This window comes from Melospiza georgiana, chromosome 17, assembly GCF_028018845.1.
Source record: "Melospiza georgiana isolate bMelGeo1 chromosome 17, bMelGeo1.pri, whole genome shotgun sequence".
Taxonomy (NCBI): Eukaryota; Metazoa; Chordata; class Aves; order Passeriformes; family Passerellidae; genus Melospiza; species Melospiza georgiana.
The window spans coordinates 6,080,602-6,100,581 of NC_080446.1; the positions used below are offsets into that span (position 1 = coordinate 6,080,602).

The following is a 19,980-nucleotide window of genomic DNA, read 5'->3' on the forward strand; positions in this document are numbered from 1 at the left end:
CCTGAATAGATGGGTGAGTCCCCCAAGGTCTCAGCTCAAAGCCTTGCCCCCAGTGCCACACTGGGTGTGCAAAATCTCCGTGCATTTTCCCACTGAGTGATGTCTCCGTGCATTCTCCCCACTGTGTAATGTCTCTAATGTGCATTTTTCTCACTTCACCATGAGGAGGGGAACTGAGGATGGAGCACAGAAGGGTTTGCAGACCAAAGGAAAGGGACACCCCCTCTGCTGTCCCTCTGCAGCCCTTGTGTGCTCCTCACATCACACTCCATCAGGAGCAAAAGGGGCTGCCTGGTTGTGCCCTGAAAAAAAATCTGATCAGATGCAGCACAGAGAGCTTGTGCCTCACTGTTTCAAATGAGGTCTCACTGAACTTCAGGTGTGCAAAAGGAGACTGTGAACTGATTTACCTTTATTGACCTTTGCCAGATTAGATCCTCCAGTGGTACCAGCGATAGATGAGTGCAGCTGATTTCTAACAGCAAGGCTTTGGATCTTGATTTGCACCTAAATGAAAGAGTACTTTCAAATGACAAACATCCCTGAGGACTAAATACTGCCTCTGAGCTGAGCCTACCAGACATGCAGAGCACACACTCATCCCTGCAAACCTCTGTCTGCACAGGACACACACGCACAGCTCAGCCCCATGCCAGGAAAGAGATGATAAATCACAATCTTTTTCTAGTATCTTTTTTTATTATTATTTTCCTATTCAGTTCCAGGAGCATTCCTGCTGCTTTGAATCCCTTTTAGTACTATAAAACACCTAAAAAAAAAAAAAATAAGAAAAAGCATGTTCGTAGAAGATTCTGGTCCTTGTGCTGTGGGAAAGAAAGTGGGAGTATGCAGTAAAAGTGATAAAGATAAGGAAGGCACAGATATCTGATGGATCAAGTATTTCCTCTTCAGTCCCCGTGACCAGCTTACAAAGATATATTAAAAAGCAATCCGTCCACAGGTTTGGGGTTGTGGTGGGCACACAGGGACTTCAGTTCTAGCACCACTAAGGAGCACCTCCAAAGAGCACCCAAACCAGCAGAGCTGCCTGCACAGCCCTGGTTTGGCTGCAGAGCACCAGGGAGCCACAAACACAAACAGCATTTTGCATCCACCCAAAACCCACAGCGTGGCCTCCCAGCCTAATTGACAGAAACCAGCAGCTCCCCTCCACTAATGAGAGCACACATTACACCTAATTAGCTGAGGTTCTGTGCCAGGTCCTGTTACGCTTCCACTCAAAATACATCTTCCAGCAAAGAGCCTTCTTGGAGGAAAAAAAGGAAGAGGAGCATAATTCCAATTAAGCCCCTAAATGGGAAGAAAGTTGGAGAATGGAGGTCATGCTGAGGAAAATGGCATTGAGGAATGGCAGGTGACTCTGGGGCCATGGGCTGTGCCACTTGTCACACACAGCTGGCAAAGCACAGCTGGAGATCCAGGGGGGCCACACCTGGCCCCCAACCCTGAGGTTCCTCTTGGTCTTTTTGTTGGCATCAGAAGATGGCTGGGGTTTCCTCTGGGCTTCATGTGTCTTTGTCTTTTATTTTGTAGTGATTTCTCCTGATGTTTCCTGGCACCACAGTGCACTTGAGGAAGGTTTAGCCTCTTAATGAATTGTTTTGGATGGGTGTCCAAGGGACAGCTCACACAAGGGCTGGTGGGTCATGACAGCAGTGCATGGGAAGAGGAGCAGAGTAGAACGGTGGCATCAAAGCAGCTGCAATTTGTCTCTGTTTCCTGGGGGCTGTGGAGGAAAGAGGCACCTTGGCAGACTCTGGGCTGTCCCCATCGAGGGCAGAGCCCATCCCTGGGAGGCTGACAAGGGCAGGAAGGGTCCAGGGGCTGAGGGGCTCGTGGACAGTCAGTGCAGAGGGTTCAATACAGGCAAAAGTACAGTGGTCCTGGGACAGGGGGTGGCACAGGAGATGTGAGAGCAGGCACAGCACCATGGTGGCTCTCTGAGCCCTGTAGGGGTGGCTTGGACTGGCTGGTGGAGAGCAGGAGTGCAGGTCACAGGGCACCTGAAATGGCACAAGAAAGCAGAAAAGCTCTGTGGGAGCAGCTGCAGGCAGAGTGAGCTGTTTGTAGGGTGCCTGGCAGATCTGAGGCAGGAAAACCTTTAAACCCACAGTAATACTTTTCAGGGACCCTGTAAACCCAGGCCTCATCAAGGATCTGAAACGATGGCAAGGAAAAGCCAATTCATACATCACCCTGCACTCTGTCACATCTCTGAAGCAGAGTCTCTGTTTGAGTGGAAAATCTGTAAAGACCAGAACACCAACTCATGCTGATAAACAGCCTGGCCAGCCTCCAGGCTTTCCTTTTCTGCTTTTTCCTGTGTTTATCAGCACAGACCAGCCTTTGCTTGCCCCATCCTTTAATCTAACTCCCAGAGAATGAATGCTCCTCCTAGCACTGACTGCCTGGCAGAACTGCACTTCTCAAAACTCCTCTGCTCCTGTCCCTGAAGGAATAATTTGCAACACATAAAACCCATTCACCTCCTTCTTCAGATTGGCAGGTGCCAGGGAGCTGTTCAGCCTCTCTGCAAGGCTGCAGGGATCTCCATGGGAAGCAGGAGAAGGGAGCTCAGGCTGTGTTCCCCGTGCCCATGAGCACCTGGAGTGGAGTTGTGGCCAGGCCTGTGTCACTGCTGAGAAGCAGGGGGGGTCCCCAGGCTGGCAGGGGCTGGCAGGGACTCTACACAGGCACCTCACAGCTCTGCTGCCCTGGCTTGGGCTCAGCAAACAGAGCACTGGTGCCTTCAGGAGTGAGGAGCACAGTGACTCAGATGGGCAGGGGGAAATCTCTGCCAGTTTGTAAGCAAATGATGGATTGCTCCATCTGCCCAGATGTCCTTGTTCCCCAGAGGAGGAACCAGTCCATCCACTCCATCACTGAGCTTTGTGATATCCCTCCCCACAAAGGTCCTTCCGAGGCTCTTGGATTTGGGGTTATGACATTAAATGTTGTTAGGATAAACCTATCCAGAGTCCCAGGAGAATAGGCCCAGGAGACCTCACCCAAACCACCTGGTCCATCCTATACTTATGTCTTTCCCCATCTTTGCCAAACCAGTTCCTAAAGGACCTCCAGGAATGGATACGCCACCACGTCCCCAGACAGCCCATTCCAGTGAGTCACTAATCATTGCCAGCAGAAACAAGTGTCTAACCTGCTCCATTTAAGGCTGTTACCTCATGTCCCATTCATCCCCTCATTGCTCCATCCTCCCTGCATGGGAACACTGCTGAGGTGTCCCCCACACTGACCCTGTGGGGCCCCAGCCCCGAACAAACGCACTGACCTTACACAAGGAGGCAACATGGTCATCTTCTTCTCCATTTGTCCCCAATCTTCCTGCCCTGTCCACGTGTGCTGCTGCTCCTGTGGTGCCACCTCAGCTGGCTCTCTAGTGCATTCATCTGGGGGGGGAGAAAACAGCAGCTCTGAGAGGAGTCTGCAAAACTGCACAGGTAATCTTTAACCTGTCCCAAATGCAGGGAGTCTGCACAGGTAATCTTTAACCTGTCCCAAATGCAAGGAGTCTGCACAGGTAATCTTTAACCTGTCCCAAATGCAGGGAGTCTGCCCCACTGCACAGGTAATCTTTAACCTGTCCCAAATGCAGGGATTCTTCACCACTGCACAGGTAATCTTTAACCTGTCCCAAATGCAAGGAGTTTGCACAGGTAATCTTTAACCTGCTACAAATACAAGGAGTCTTCACCACTGCATAGATAATCTTTAACCTGTCTCAAATACAAGGAGTCTGCACCACTGCACAGGTAATCTTTAATCTGCCCCAAATACAAGAAGAAAATGCTGGCTCAAGTTTTCTTTGCTGAGGTTCATGACTCCATGAAAGACGAACATTGGGGCACCAAGTGTTACCTGTTTCCGTAGGGAAGTGACTGTCTTCTCCAGTTCAGCCACAAGGGACTCGAGGTTCTCTCTGGAGGAAGATCTTGGAGAGGGTGCCTCGTCTCTAGGGTCAGGGATGAAAAGTGAAAGGGGTTAGGCAAACTGCAGCTTCCTAGGGGAGGGAATCATTTTGCCTTCTCCAACATCAGCCTCCAAGTGAGCATCAAAGGGAAGGGCCCAGCTGCCAAAGAGTCCCTCAGCCCAGGTGTTTACACATCAGAGCTGGGCTCTGCACTCAAGTGTGGAGGACTGGCTGAGCTCAGCACCTCTCTACTGATCCACCCCTGACCCCAGGTCTCCGCAAAGAACCAGACTCAGAGGCGTGGATGGACTGAGTTATTGAAACTTCTGTTTCATAAACTGCAGGAAGAAGGGGTGATACTGCACCTGGGCAAGGCAGGCTGGTGCTTTGCAGGGTTTTCCTCTGGGTAGCTGAAGCCAGGAGACCTCTTGCTTCGGAAGCGCTGCGAAAGAGCCCTGAATTGCCCTCGTGTCCTGCAGTCTTGGGAAGGAAGGGAAAGTCTGCAGTGAGCACTGCTGTTTGAAACAGGACGGTGTGAGCTGCACAGCACAAGGCAGAGCTGCCCTCCTGCACCATCCACCCTGGACACATCTCTTGGGCCAGAGGGAAGGAGGCAACCAAGGTGTGCAAAAGGGCGTGCATCACTCAGGGATGACCATGTCTCAAATGGACATCTGAATCAGAATGCAGCCCAAGGGGACCATGGCAAGATCTGAGGTTTAATAGCAGAGATTTAGGCTCCCAAATGAATCTGTGAAGTGGCACGTGGTGGGGATCATATCCTGTTTCAGTCTCTTCCTCAGTCAGAGACCAGAGCCCTCAGTGAGGTGGGCTTTCAGACAGATTAAATGAAGCTATCAGAGTTAACAGGCTTCCTAGAGAGGTGGCCAATGTCCTAAATCTCTCAGTTTGGATATAATAATAAGACATAATTAATAATTTGCTTTAACTTTTGATCAGCCCTGAATTGGTCAGGAGATTGGACAGGAGGATTGCTGCAGGTCCTTTACAGCTGAAATACTTTATTCCATTCCATTCCATTCCATTCCATTCCATTCCATTCCATTCCATTCCATTCCATTCCTATTTTCCGTTCTCTTTGCACCCATTTGCTGACAAAGGGGTCTCATGGTACAGCCAGAAATCAGCTACAATTCCATAAAAGCTGCTGTGGCACATGACAAATGCCACCCAGAGTGGTGCCCACACCAGGCAGTGCCAGAGCATCCCCTCCTTACCCTCACAACAGTCCTGCCACAGGCGGAGGTCCACGGCAGGGATCTCCTCACAGCTGACCATGCCCTGCAGGTAGGATGGCACCTGGAACACGTCCCTCTGCAGCTGCTGGATGTGGTCACTGTTGTCACAGATGACACGAGCCAGGGACGCCTGTCTGATCTGAGTCAGCTGCGCCGCCGTGAACACTCCGGGGTTCTCATACCAAAATCTGCAGTGGGGTGTAATCACAGCATGACTCAGGATGGGAGAGGAGGGAGTGAGTGAGTGAGTGAGTGAGTGAGTGAGTGAGTGAGTGAGTGAGCGAGGCTGGGAGAGGAAGATGAGCTCCCTGACATCTGTGTGGCAGCACCCACACCCCTCAAAATGAGCGTCTGCTCCGGTGTCAGGTGGCTGCAAACACAGATGGCTTTTTCTGAACCACAAACCCCTGTGCTCCTGCCCTAAGTGCATCACCAGGCAAAGGTGTCTCGTTCACACAAGCAGCAAACAGGGAGAAAGAAGCTCCCGTGGACATTTTCTACAATTTTCATGAGATACTGGGAACATCCTCAATGATTCCCAGTGTTTTGTAGCGAAATGAGAATCATTAAATCAGGAAAGGACACCTTTAAAGGAACTCTGACAAGAGTTCTTGCAAACACACTGCTCAGAGAACACTGTTCCTCATATCACAAGACAATAAATAAGAAAAAAAATACATATTCTGCTTTTTCCTGTAAGGCAAAAAACCTCCCAAAGAGAATACCAAAGGATTTGGGATGATTCTGATGGCAATACCTGTCTCCATCCCTCAGCCTTCTGAACTGAGTCGTTAACAGGCACATCAGTGTTGGTCCCACTCTGGTCCCAGGGACAAGATCCTCCACCATAAGTGCTGGAAACAGGTCAATATTTTTGGTAGTTCCATATAAACTGCAGGATAACAGATATTTAAAAAAAAAAAAAGTTAAAAGGCTCTCAAAGAGTGGGGATAATATAAATCTGATACCAACATAGAAATTTGTATTTCAGGAACTCATCTGGACAATATTTTTAATGGTTTTATCTACAAGACAATAGGATAAAGACCTGCCTTGGAAGAGGCAGACAGGGCAGATAGGACGCAGTTTAATCTGACTGGAAAATAGCTCCAAGGCTCAATCTGCTCCCAAACTACACCACAGCAGTGCCTGACAACATTCCACCCAAAACCAGACTGATCACTTGGAGAAACTTCATTTGTCTAACCTCATTGTTAAACCACAGTTATTACCCTATCTTAACATCTGTGGGGGGCAATATCTGGGAAGGTTAATCCATGGGTGTACTGGAAGAAGCAGGAACTCTCAACTGACTGGTCTCCAGTAGTTTTGATCCTTCCACATCCAGGCTACAGTACCTCCTGAGCTTTTCTCTGATCTCCAAGTTCTTGATCTCATTTCGGAGGTCCTCAAATTCCTGTGCTGAGGAGAGGTTGCAGAAGACCCTGAAGTCGTTGTAGGGTGGGATGCCATGGTCTCGCCCTCTCTGGATGTTGATAGCAGCCAAGTCCAGTGACACAGAGTGTGCCATGGAGAAGAGTTTCTCTGTCAGCTCCATGTTGAGGAGTTCAGAGGGCACCCTCATTTTCCCAGGAACCCCAAACAGCCCACGGAGGAGGGGGTCGATCCCCCCTTCCTGCATGATCCTGAAAGGGGAGAAGAAGGCCTTGTGCAGGGGGATGTGGCCTTGTGGGATGGGCTGGAAGGTCTCGTTCAGCCGGTACAGGATGGGGTTGATCAAGGTGTGCCCAAAACGGAACGCGGCCGTGGCAAAGGCGTTGAGAATCCCCGCGTTGACGTTGGGGTTGTAGCCTTTGTACTCACCCAGCATCTTCATCCCAGCCTCCCCGAGGACCTTGGGCAGCCACTGGGCATAGGTGATGTGCTGCATCTGGGCACCCACAATCTTCCTCGCCTCGTGGTACAGGAGATCCCCGTCCCAGTGCGGGTTGAGGGCGGCCAGCTCGGCGGCAACGCGGTTGTGCTCCCTGAACCATAGCGTGTGCATGGCCGTGAGCCCCAGCTGCTCGTTGGCACGGTGGTCTCCTGCCAGGAAGCAGGGCACAGGGCTCTCATTCTCATCCCTCATGCACTCTGTGGGTGGCCCCACAGCAAAGGGAAGGAGGTGCTTCCCCGAGCTGGGCACAACTTGCCCTCTCTTCAGCAGCCCTCTCCGGCCGCTCAGATCCCGCAGCTCCCGCGATTCCTGCTCCGTGCTGCCGTAAACGTTGGAGGCGTCGATGTAGGATGTCAGGTGGTTGATCTGCTCTCTGGCATAGACAGAGTTCATCAGCAGGGAGGTCATGCCGCTGCCACACACGGGGCTGGAGCGCACAAAGAACATGCAGCGCCCATTCCGCACGCGGGGGTCGTTGGCAGGGACGGTGATGGAGAAGCAGGGAGGGTCGTTGGTGCACACCTCGCTGCAAGGGGCTCCGTCTGAGAAACGGGACATGCTGATGGCTGCCACCGTCTGGTCCATGTCGTGGTCCAGGAACTGGCCCCACTGCATGAGCATGTGCGTGAACTGGTCATCAGGGGTGATGGTCTCAGTCCCAATCATGGCGGTGGAGACAAGGCGAGGTAGAGGAAGGGGCAGATCCCTGGCATCTTCTGCCAAGGAAAACCCTCGGGGCAGGTTGAATCCGTTCTGGTAGGCAGGTTTGAGGAGCCTCTGGAAGGCTGTGAGGGACGCACCCCACATGGGGTGCTGGAGGTTGTTACAAGAGCCGTCATGGGTCCTGTACTTCTTGTGGAAGCAGATGTCGGAGCAGTTGGGCGTGCGGCGGTGCGCGGAGCAGCCCGACAGGTTGGCGATCATGGTCAGGTAGTGAGGGGACACCAGGTCATTGTAGCGATAGCCTGCAGAGGGAAGGGCAGAGCACCAGGTCAGGCATCACCTGCAGCCTCCTGATTCCCACTGTCTCATGGGAACAGCTCTGTGTGAAAACCCCTGTCGGGATGGGCAGGCACGGCTGGGTCTCTGAGCGTGGTGTTGCTGTGGAATTTATGGGAGGCAAAGGAAGCACAGGATCACATCTGACCCACAAAGCAAAAAAGAAAGGGAAAAGAGTTTAACTGCACAGAGCTGGAAAACAGAAATGTGACTGGCAGAGCAAACTGTGGGGGTGGTCTTGGTCCCTATTCTAGGTTTATTTTATGGCTCCCTGGGTTTTTGCTGCCACCACGAGCTCTGTCACCCACCCAAGCTCTACGTGACGAGCAGCAGGAAGCCGTGGGTGACTGCCAGGGCACTGCTGGCCCATGTGAAAGCGCTGAATGATGCTGCATTGTGTGGATGCTGACAGGGCAATGAGGAGGAGAAGCTGGCAGTCCAACCAGCCCAGACCAGACCTGCTGCCTGGAGAGACATTCCTTGCACCCTGGAATACATCCAGGCAGGAAAAAATATTTACAGGCCCCAAACACACAATGCCTGCTACATGATGAATCACACGTACAGGTAGAAGCACACAGTGTACAAGAATGTTGGTTGTATATTAAGGAAGTGCCAGGTAGGAAGTTTTGGGGTCCAGCTGCTGCATGATTAGACCTCATTAAGTATTTTTGGTGTTACACTGCTTTGTTGTTTGCTGTCTTACCTTGATAGAAGGAATCTGAGTTGCTGGGACTTACCCGGGTTTGTAGCTAAGAGGTCAAAGTAGTAGAGATAGAAAAGGGAATTCCACTTCCTCTGTAACGGCACCCAAATGCCTGTGAGTTCACAGCACTGTTCTCGTTGCCATTTGGAGGGCAGGAAACACCTCAGACCATCTGTTGAGGGTCTGAACTTCAGACCCACAAAGATACTCCTTTATCAGTGAGATGGCTGATACTTTTTTAAAGAATAGAGCTTTTATAGCCATCTAAGAAACCTTTACCAAAACAGGAATTAAAATATTTTCCTGGGTATCAAATTGGTTCAGTGAACATAAGACCAGCCCTTCAGCTGTTAAAAAAAACCATGAGACATAGAAAGAATTGCCACCCAGACAACACATTTCTTGATATACCCAACATTTATCTGGATTTTTGATATACCACTGCACATTTTAAACTTCCTGGATGTCTACACATCATTGTTTTCATTTCATCCTGTGCACAAAACTAAGGGAAATAAAATCTCTCCTACCTGTGACATTCATGTCCACAATCAGCCCTTGCTGCACGTGCTCCTGAATCAGCTGCAGGGTCCTTTCAAAGATCTCCCCTGCCCTGGCTGTCTCGAGGGTGTAGGGGTCCCTCGGGTAGCGGAACAGAGCCAGGAGGTCATTGGGAGTCTTGGGGCGCCTGTTTCCAGGAATTAAAAGTGATGCAGGATCATTAAAATTAATCAACTCTGCCCAGGGCAGTGAGACCCTACAAGCAGCAAGAGTCAGGCTCTAAGCTGGTCTAGTGCTTGGCCCCCAAATTAGTGCATAAGACCAACATGGCTTGTCTGCACATTGCAGATGATTAAAGAAAGGATATTTTTCCCCAGGAAAATGCACATATTTAATTCCCTTAGTTTCTCTGGGTTTTTTCTGTGATAGTAACTTATTTTTTCACTTTTCAACAGCTGAAACCCAGAGGGTTTCAGGCTTAATACAAACTATCCATCCTTCCAATAAAAACATATATTGGGGTAGAAAAGGATTGAATCATATTCACTCGAGAATTTATTTTTTCTTGAGGAAATGGTTGGAATTTTTATATTATTATTTCTGCACACTCTCCACAAAGTCAGTTGCATTCATAAAATTACTCCTTTGATAATTTTCCTTTTTATTCACTATCTCCACAGCCAACTCCAGCTGACAAAACGCAGATAGAAGTGACATAAGAGATGATGCTTATGTATCTCACTTTTCCAGAATCCCAAATCTGTTGGGAAGCTCTATCACATCCTACAGGGTGCAGCTTCAACCTCCAGCACTTGAAAAAATCCTGTATCTTTGCTTTGCGGGCTGCCAGCGCTAAAATGAGCTTTGAGAAATCTTCATTTCTTGTGGGTTTTTATCACTTTTCTGCCTCAGGCCGCAGCTCCAGGCCCTTCCCACACTCACTTGCTGAAGAGCTCGGTCCGTGTGGAGTTGATGGCGTGGTCCACGCTGCTGATGGCCTCGCGCAGCGATGTGGCCACAAAAGTGTCCCCGCTCCGCCCCACGTCCGTGGCTGCCCAAAGCACAGAGAAACAACAAAACAACCTCAATTTGCTTCCGCATTAATGGGCCCTCCCAGCTCGTGAAAATCTGTGCAGCAGCACCAGCTCCAGGGACCGCGCTGCAGAACAAACAGCTTTTCTGTTTGTAATACAAACAACATGGGTTTATTTTATTTATTATGAAGAATGTGAACTGCCTGAAAAAGGAGGTGACTTTTTCAGGAGATATCTATGGGCACACATACAGAGTTTTCTTCTGTACAGCTTTCCAAAAAAAAGGTCTGTTTTGGTTAGTGGTTAAACTGCAAAAAGAAAATGGAAAAATCACAATGGGTTAATCCAAAAGAATATATTTGCTTCCCACAAAGGTACTTGTCAAATTAATGAAATTAATTTAAATATTAAATTGGGCACCCACATATATTAATATATAATCATATATTAATTTTCTGTTTGTGGAAGGCTTTACTTATTAATTACTGCTAGTATTTAATAGATATTTATGATAATAATAGTCCAAACTTAGTGTTAACACATTTGCTACATCATTTTAGATAAAAATACCGAACTTGTTGTTGGAATACCTTCAGAAGTACAGACATCACTTCTTTAAAATTACTACAGGATGCATTTTTAAGCCAGGGCCTTTGCCACAGCTGAACAAACCAGTTCCCAGTTGGCAACTGGTGTATGCTACAGCCAGCTGGTGAACGAGGCACCAATCAAGAACAAACCACAGAAATTATCTCAGGAACTATTTCAAACAACAAAGACGTTTCTGACTATTTTCAGCTCCTTGCTTACAGCCCCTGTATGGCATATGTTACTAAATTAATCTAATAAGCCACTCATTAGCCACTGTGGCTATTGCTGGAACAGCTCTTTACTTATATTTTAAACTTTTTGTTTGCCCTTGATTTCTTTTTTCCTTTGCCAGTTTTCTTACCCTCTGAAAGGTACAATTTCCACTCCTGAGCTCTGGTTTGACCAGCAGAGGAGAGCTACTCCTCCTTGTTCATTACACCTTCCCTAACGCACAGAGCAGGAGATTGAAAACCAGACCTAGTTCCCATTCCCAAGAGTGGTGCACAGTCTAAGGCTGCACTTGATGATCCTGAAGGTCTTTTCCAGCCCCACTGATTCTGTGAGTCTATGATTCTATGGCTGAGCAGACATTTACACCCCTGCATTTGCAGTGACAATATTGTTCTGCTCCTCCCTTCCCCGGTGTGTGAGGTTTTGGTCAGATGATGATTTGTGAGCACATTGGCACATTTTAATAAGTTTCTCCCTCCCAGCAGAGGCAATAACTACATGGACACTGACAGCTGGGCTTGCAGGAGGAGGTTTAAGACAACACCTTTGGCTTTGCAGGGAGCAACTGCAGCTCAGCTGAGCAAACAGCAAGGGGCAGCTGGGAGATGCGTGGGCTTTCTCAACAAGGTGACTCCAATCCAAAAGGACCTGTCTGCAAAGAAGCTGAAGAAACCATTTCTTACATAATTATCTGCTCAAAGTGTAGCTGTCAACAGAGCACAGCAGGTCCTTACAGGGGAGCCAGAGAAGGCTCAGGGGGAGATACAGTACCGGTGATAGTGAGCTGCATGGCACTCGAGGTGAAGCCAAAGGGGTTCCTTGCTATGCACTCGTATCTGCCCTGGTCAGCCACCCCCAGGTCCTGAATGGAGAGGGTCCCATCCTGGCTGATGTGGAACTTGCCGCTCTCTGTGATCTGGATGCCCTCCTGTTGCACCATCAAAAGACAGAAGCTGTGTCAGAGCACGGAAAGCTTCCCACCAGCCCAGCCTTCAGCCTGCTCAGCAAACCCAGGCATGGATGTGATGAGCAAATGTGGCCACCAGATGTTAGCATTGCACTTCCAGAGAAACCAGAGAGACGTCCAAACACACCTGTTCCTGATGAGAACCACAGTGAGGAGGTCCCTGCTCAGCTCCTTCCCCAGGTTTTCCCCACAGAACATCCCACACAGACACCCCACACTGCCAGGCTGGCTGGAACAAATCCCAGGCCCTCATGCCCCCACAGAAGTTTCATAGCACAGAATTAAGTTGAAATATTTTCAGTTTTAGGACAGCCTGAAACTGGTGGATTTTTGCTGGCCTTGACCTGCAAATCCCAGCTTTTGCTGGCTCTGACAGCATCACTCAAACCCAGCCTCTCAGCCTGGCTGGTGGCAGACGTGACTTCAGGTTTTGCTTTTTTATTCTCCTACTTCTTACCATCTTTCTGCTGCCCTGCCACAACCTAAAGCTTGCTCTGCTGCCCTCTCAGGCCTTTCCTTCTGCTCCCACTGCTGGTTGAGTGATGTGAAATCACCACGTACCTTGACCCAGGTGATGGTGGGCCTTGGGTCTCCCTGGGCAGCGCAGGAAATGGAAACGTCCTGGCCTGTCTCTGCCACCAGGTCTTGGGGGGGATGGAGGAACACTGGGATCACTGTGCAAAACAGGGAAAAAAAGTCAATGGGGTGAAAAATGCACCAAGGAAAATAAAGAAATCTGTGTGTCAAAAAACATCTCAGCATGGGGAATGCTGAGCTGCTGCTCTTGCAAGGGCTCTGCAGAGGGGCAGCAGCAGCTCACCCTGTGCTCTCTGTCTCGCTACCAAGCTCTCTGTTCATAAATTTATGTAATTTATGTTCATTATTTTCAGCTCCTCTGCATCTCTACTTGGGGCAATTACACAGGAATGTGCTGCACCATTTAAAATCCTTAATTCAAAGGCTTTCTAGAAAATATGCTTCTATTCTATTCTATTCTATTCTATTCTATTCTATTCTATTCTATTCTATTCTATTCTATTCTATTCTATTCTATTCTATTCTATTCTATTCTACTCTATTCTAAAACTATACTAAAAAAAGAGAAAGGATACATTAGAAAGCTAGAAAAGAATGATGATAAAAACCCATGACAGACTCAGAGAGTCCGACACAGCTGGCTGTGATTGGCCATTAATTATAAACAATTCACATGCTGGGTAAACAATTCTTCAAATCACATTTCAGAGGAGCAAAACATGGAGAAGCTGAGGCCTCTCATCTTGCCAGGAGAAGGAACCCTGGTGAAGGGATTTTTCATGAAATATCACAGTGACAGTAGGCCAAATGCAGTCTTCCCTCGCGGGTCTGTGCCTTTCAGCACAGAAAGTTTAACATTCTCAGCATCCGGGGTTCCAACAATTTACCACAAAAGCAATGTCACGGCTCTGCCAGCCCAGCTCACCTCGCGGGGTCACGGAGAGCTGCACGGGGACGCTCGTGCCGCCGATGGCGCTGATGGCGTGGCACTCGTACTGCCCGTGGTCGTGCAGGGCCACGCGCCCCACGCGCAGCGTGCCCGTGGCCAGCACACTGTGCCGCCGGTCGCTCGGCAAGGGCCCACCTGCGGGACCAAACAGCTCGTTAATTCCCTCATCCCACTGGTGACAAAATGATTTTTTGCTTTGGTGCGGTTTTCGTATCTATCCGCGGCTCTGGAAGCGGTTGTTGGATTGTTATAAAGTTTCCTAACGCTAGCGCTTTTCCTATTACGCCAACAAATTTCTGAGGGCTGGTTCTGATCTTGCTTCTTATGGGAATCAAGGACAAGACACCTTCCCAAGGCACTTCCTTGTTTATTAGACATGGACAACTAGCAGGGATGGAGGCTTCACAAGGGGTTGAAGCAAGAGGGTTACCTGTGTTTCTAACTAGGGATTCTTGTCAATTATGCAAATTTGCTGAACTTATAAAACTGTACTTGCCCCATGTCACATGTGCTTTGACACATGTGCATTTTCAGCACATTTTCAGCACATTTTCACCGTGCAATTTGCCATATTTGCACCTGGATGCGTACCGTTCAAGACCTGCTTTTATATTACTTCCTATATTAATATTGTCACAAAAGTGTTTTGTGTTGTTTCTAGATTCACTGTAGGGGTTTGTGTGATAGTCACACATTTCATTTCCTTCCCAGCATCAATTGCTCTGAAATACCACCTTTACACACTGAGTTGTCTTGTCTGATCAGCTGGGAAGAGCTGGAACCCTTTTTCTTTCTTCCTAAGTATTTTCTTAGTGCAACCTGCAGATTTTTTTGACCCTTGATGGATAGCAAATCACTCTTCAATTCTCCAAACTCTCTGTTTCATCAAATAAATGGGAACATTTGGCATTGTCTTTCTAAATTTTTTGGTCTGATTTTTTGGTCTGGAAACAGTTGTTTCAATATTTTCTCTATTTCAGGAGAAAAGCTAAAAACTAAACTGCTTTAACAAACCCAAATAAAATTACCAAAATTTGTCAGGCTAGCAACTTTTTTTTAATATACTCCATTTTCCTCCATTTATTCATCCTCTAGTTGTTCATCCCAAATACCAAAACCCCCTATGTTCTCAAAAGTGGCTTTGAGATGAGCAATGCTCATCTTGTCTTGCTTTCAGCATGTGAAAGCACTGTAAAGCTCCATTGTTTTTTTATTTATGGAGTGCCGAGTGCAAACCTGGTTACAATGCAGTTATGAACCTCACTTCTTGTCACTGTGCTCCTTTCCATGTGCCTAGGATATATTTTCTGGGAAGTGGAGGAAAACAGGTTAAAGGAGATGGAGAACATGCTGGCAGAGCAGAATTTCAGCTGGTCCTTCTTAACTCCGCGTCAGGGCCATTGCTGTGGAAGCTGGAACACAATACCCACAAAATCTCCCCAGCCCTAAACCATTAATTATGGCTTGTGAAGCATAAGGAAAAGTTGGAGGACCTCTGGGCCAAGCATTATTGGCTTCTGTCCCAGAAAGTGTTGGATGAGATCAGTTCAGTGGAGCCAGCATTAACAATTATTTGAGACTTTAAAAGTTCACCACCACCTGTTGTCCCAAAATCTTTTTTCCTAAGCTATGAGAAAACTCTGAGGTGTGCCAGTGAATGTGGAGAGGTGTGCCTTCTCCAACGTGCTCCACAAGGGCAGCAAATTAGGGACAATGACACAGAATTGGCACATGGTGGTACTGCAAAAGGAAGTGGTGGAATCATCCCCAGAAGTGTCAAAAAAAAAGTGCAGATTTGGCATTTAGGGACACGGTTTAGTGGTGAACATGGCAGTGTTGGGTTAAAGGCTGGAATTCATTATTTTAGAGGTCTTTTCCCACTCAAACAATTCTGTGATTGGCATCCATTGATTTGGAGGTTCCAGACCTTGCCTTTTCAGAGGAGGTGGGAAGCCACTGCAGGAAGAAGTGTAATGCCTTCCATGGGTTTCATGCTGATGAAAACCATCACACTCCTTCCTTGTGACGGAGACCCAAGATGCTCCTTCCTCAGTGTTCAACACCATCCTTGGTGATCTACCACACACCTCCTTGTGGGACTGGGTCTGTGCTGGTCACAATTTGTCCTGTGCCACCACTGCAAGCCACCACCCTGGGCCAGCAGCTCAGCTGTTCCCACCCACACCCCGTGGATGATGGCATGGGAGAGAGAAGCCACAAATGAAGTAAGGCAGTACCTGCCCTTGTCCAGGTAATCACTGGGGGAGGGTGACCCTCAGCAGAGCAGGGGAAATCCACACTTTGTCCCTCAGTTACTGTCTGATCCGTGGGAATGACAAGAAACCTGGGAGAATCTGGAAGGGAAGGCAATGACTGAGGAGCAGGAAACACTCAGGGAGCTCATGGGAGCAGAATCAGCCACAAGACTCAAACACACCCCACTGACTAAACACAGTGTCCCAGAAATGTCCCAGAACCCTTCCAGGCTCAGCCTGGGAGCCCTGACCTTGCACTATGATCCTTGCTGTGGCCTGGATGGAGCCCTCAGAGTTGCTGGCATTGCAGTTGTACTGCCCCTGCTCCGAGAAGGTGACGTTCTGGATGAAGAGTCCTCCAGAGCTGGTGATGGTGAAACGGGAATCCTGTGGCAGAGGAGAGCCCGAGCCAAGGGTCCAGCTGATGCGAGGCTGGGGGTGCCCAGAGACCCCACACTCCAGGGTGACACTTTCCCCAACCAGCACTTCAGTGTTCTGGGGCTGTATCACAAAGGTGGGCTTGGCTGGAAGGAAAGGAGAGCTTTAGGAGCCAGCTCTGCTGCTCACTGATGGGCAGAAGTTGCTTGGGCTGCTCTGCAACCCAGCAACCCACTCTGGTTCTACCCTGACGTCCAAATCCTCACTCTGAGCAATGCCCCCAGCATTTTCCTGCACCTCCTCACACCCACTCACCCAGTGCTGGAACATCCCCACACCCCTGTGCTGCAGAATTGATCCCAGACTTCAAACTCCCTCTCCAGTCCCAAATTACCTTCAATCCCTAAGTACCCCTTTTCCCAATCCAGTGGGAACCCCTGAAGTTCAGACCTGCCTCCACTCTCTCCCCCAGCACACCAAGAATAACTTGGCACATACAAAGCTGGGACTGGCTGATTCAGCTCCATTCCCATCCCCAGGTTGTAGAGGGGTGCACAAAGCTCAATTACATGGGGTGCCAAAATAGCGCAGCACGACCTCCTGTGTCTTGACCTCCCCAGCAATGTTCTTGGCCATGCACTGGTAGACGCCTTTGTCCGACTCCTTGGTGTTCTGGATCATCAAGGTCCCATCTTGCAGCAGGTTCAGGCGGTTGTCATCTTTCATGTCAATTTTATTACTGAAAAAAACAACCACAAACAGGCAAAATCTGAAAGGAATAAAGACTGGTGGTCCCCCCTCTGGAGGGATCTGGGGGCTTTGCATTGCAGTAGGTTGGTGTTTCTTGGAGCTATTCTGAGACTTCATGAAATTTGCAGCAAGAATTCTGACTCACAGCACTGAAGTGCAGCTCCAGCTCTGATTTGCTCCCTGGGTGAGCTGCTTTTTCTCTCCCCACTGATTACACAGGACATTTACAGCCCATCAGGAGAGCACTCTGTTCCCGTGTCACAGCATTGCTGCCATTGTCAGGACATCCTGGCCCGGAAAGCCTGTTCCCCTTACTCACTAAGTGCAAATTTAACAATGAGTTAATATTGTTCTTGTGTGCAGCCATTGCTATTCAAACTCCAGACTCAAAGGCCTGAGAGGAGCAAAAAGCTCTGAGAAGTCACCATGGGACCCCAACACAGCTTGGACTCCAACCCAGCCCGAGAGAGCTGTGAAACATCTTCCTTTTCTCTGCAGTGACCTGTGACTCCTGGATCCCAGCCCGTGGCAGAAGGTCCCAGTGCTGCATCCCATTTGTCCCAGCACGAAGGAATCTTGGATGGCTGCAGATGATGGAAAGGGAAGAAGAGACCTCTCTCCCCCTAGGACAAAGGCTGAACCCACTATGCAATCTAATCTGCTTGCTGGGCATTTATTTAATTCCCCTGGTGTCTCCTCTCTCCAGCCCTATCTCGTTTGTTGAGCATTTATTATCATTATCCTTCTCACAATGCTGTCTTTGGGAGCCTGCCAGCATTTCCCTAACAAAACCTTCCTTCCAAAGGGACTTAACTCAGCCATAAACTTTTGCTCTGGGCTGAAACTCTGCCTGGTGGGGGGTTTGCTGAAGAAGCACACATTGATCATTTTTATTAATAACCAAGCCCTGCTCAGGCTTCACCAGACAAGAAGCTCATAAAGCAGCAAGGCAGCTTCACTTCCACAGTGGGCACAGAATATTTTATTGTGCAGCATTTCCCAGAACACTCTGGCATCTAGCACATAACCTTTACAAGACTTTGCAAATTCTGTCCTGCAGTGGAGCACAGCAATTTTTCCCTTTGGAAAGAAACCTCATACCTAGCACAACCAGCCTTTAGTGAGAAGCATCTCAGCAGTTAACAAATGGCAAGCATGGTGGCCGAGAGCAACATGAAACTCTAATTTTATTTTTTTCCTGATCAAAAGACAACTGCTTTCAGCCTGCAGAATGTGTTTATAGGAAAGTTATAAGCTCTTGGAATCCATTACAAACGCAGATGAAATATTTCAAATGCAGATGAAAACACCACTTGGATTACGTGGTCACCAGAGAATGCTGTTAAAAGGAAGGTAAATATAACCCATGAAATAACCATTTCTTTTTTTCTTATTATTTTTTTTTAATGTTGTGTGAAACAACTTTTGTAATTACAGGCAGGCACTGAAGAGCTCAGTGCTTGAAAACCTTTGCCACCCCAGGGCTCCTTGAATGTGACTTACTTGTTGTGCAGCCAGATGATGGCAGGCTTTGGGTTTCCTTCTGCCCTGCACGTGAAATAAACTGTGTTTCCCAGGAGCACATCCACGTCCTGGGGCTCTGAGGTTATTCGAGGCCTCTCTGCAAAACACAATTTGAACACAACCCAGTCCAAAGCATCACAAAAATTCAGCCCAGCTGGGGTGTGGTGGGGCCAACAACACCCATCCTGCAGTGCCCCAAGGAACAGGCACAGCCTCAGGCACAGCAGCATCCACTCAGAGCCACCCCAAAATTCACTGACACCTGAAAATATCATGAAGGAATAGCACCTGTAAAGGCCCTGGGGAATTGCTGCTGTTCCTATTCGCAGTAGCTAGGCAGTGGATGAGTTCCCACAGCCCTGACTGTACAGGGGTTCATTACAGAGCTGGTCCCTGCCTCCCCCCGAAGAAGCAAAGTCAGTAGCATCCTCACTTGGGTTGTTTTTCTGCCCTTGGCAGCCTGCAGCTTTCTGCTCCACCTGAGCACAGAGCCAGCTCCCTGCAAACCAAACCACTTCCTTCCCAACAGGATTTCATTCATTATGGCCCTAATTCATCATCCTGTCCCTCTCCAGCCAAGCCTTTCACTGTGTTCTTCACTTTGAATACACTCAAGCACCAAGCAAGTTAAACATTGAAAGGATGTGCTAAAACAGGGAGGAATTTATGGACAAGCCTGGAGTGCCTGATCTTGATTCAAAAAGCCATTCCATTTCACAATCTGCATGCTCACCAGTGATCCAGTAAAACCAGCTGGATTATTGCTAAAATTGAGAACCTGTCACCCCCTCCAATGGAAGGTCAGTGTCCTCACTCCTCATACCACAAATTAATGGCTCAGAAAAAATCCCCAAAGGCAAGGCCAGCACAGCCCAAACCCAGCACAGCCCCACAGTACAAAACACTGACCCAGGGCAGATTTGCCCCTGTGGCTCACAGCTGCTCAAAGCCATGGGTTAATGGTACCAGCAGCTTTCAGACTGACTCGAATATCAGCCACCTGCATGGGTAGAGCTCTGTGCTGAACTCTGTATCATTTGTCTTCCCAGCTGGCACACCACCAGGGTGAAAGCCAAATGCCAGCAAAATCTTCCCACCAGGTGCTCTGGTAATTTGACAGACACCCCACTGTGTTTCCATGCCTAAACCAGAACAAATTTGCACTAACAGCTGTACTGTGGCACTGGGAGTGTGTTGGGGAGAGCGTGCTGTGTGGCACAGCCACTCCATGTGTCCCCAGCTGCTTTCCCTAGGCCCTTCCCATCCTCCCTCCCCTGAGGTCACAGACCTGTTTGTGCCAACTCAACTCTTTCCATGGCTGTGCCCTAAATTAATCTGTGAAATGGTCAAATTAAAAAAAAAAAAATGAAATCATAAGAGAAAAGCTGGATTCAATGGAGAGCTCTTCAAAATCCAGCTGATCTCACACATTTGGCTCACAGCAGGGCCA

General features: G+C 48.6%; 1 protein-coding gene across 1 annotated transcript in view; it reads right to left on the reverse strand.

Moving 5' to 3' along the window:
• Positions 1 to 765: 765 nt before the first annotated feature.
• Positions 766 to 19,980, reverse strand: part of LOC131090684 (peroxidasin homolog) — a 42,457-nt gene continuing 23,242 nt past the window's right edge. The window contains exons 8-23 of the mRNA XM_058036217.1: positions 18,510 to 18,627; positions 16,826 to 16,995; positions 16,130 to 16,402; positions 15,861 to 15,977; positions 13,600 to 13,758; positions 12,699 to 12,811; positions 11,942 to 12,098; positions 10,257 to 10,365; positions 9,344 to 9,501; positions 6,570 to 8,073; positions 5,969 to 6,103; positions 5,191 to 5,399; positions 4,318 to 4,432; positions 3,901 to 3,994; positions 3,314 to 3,431; positions 766 to 2,024 (exon numbers count right to left, since the gene is read on the reverse strand). Coding sequence (XP_057892200.1) covers positions 3,336 to 3,431; positions 3,901 to 3,994; positions 4,318 to 4,432; positions 5,191 to 5,399; positions 5,969 to 6,103; positions 6,570 to 8,073; positions 9,344 to 9,501; positions 10,257 to 10,365; positions 11,942 to 12,098; positions 12,699 to 12,811; positions 13,600 to 13,758; positions 15,861 to 15,977; positions 16,130 to 16,402; positions 16,826 to 16,995; positions 18,510 to 18,627 — 3,527 coding nt within the window. The 3' untranslated portion in view covers positions 766 to 2,024; positions 3,314 to 3,335. The remainder of the gene's footprint in view (positions 2,025 to 3,313; positions 3,432 to 3,900; positions 3,995 to 4,317; positions 4,433 to 5,190; positions 5,400 to 5,968; positions 6,104 to 6,569; positions 8,074 to 9,343; positions 9,502 to 10,256; positions 10,366 to 11,941; positions 12,099 to 12,698; positions 12,812 to 13,599; positions 13,759 to 15,860; positions 15,978 to 16,129; positions 16,403 to 16,825; positions 16,996 to 18,509; positions 18,628 to 19,980) is intronic.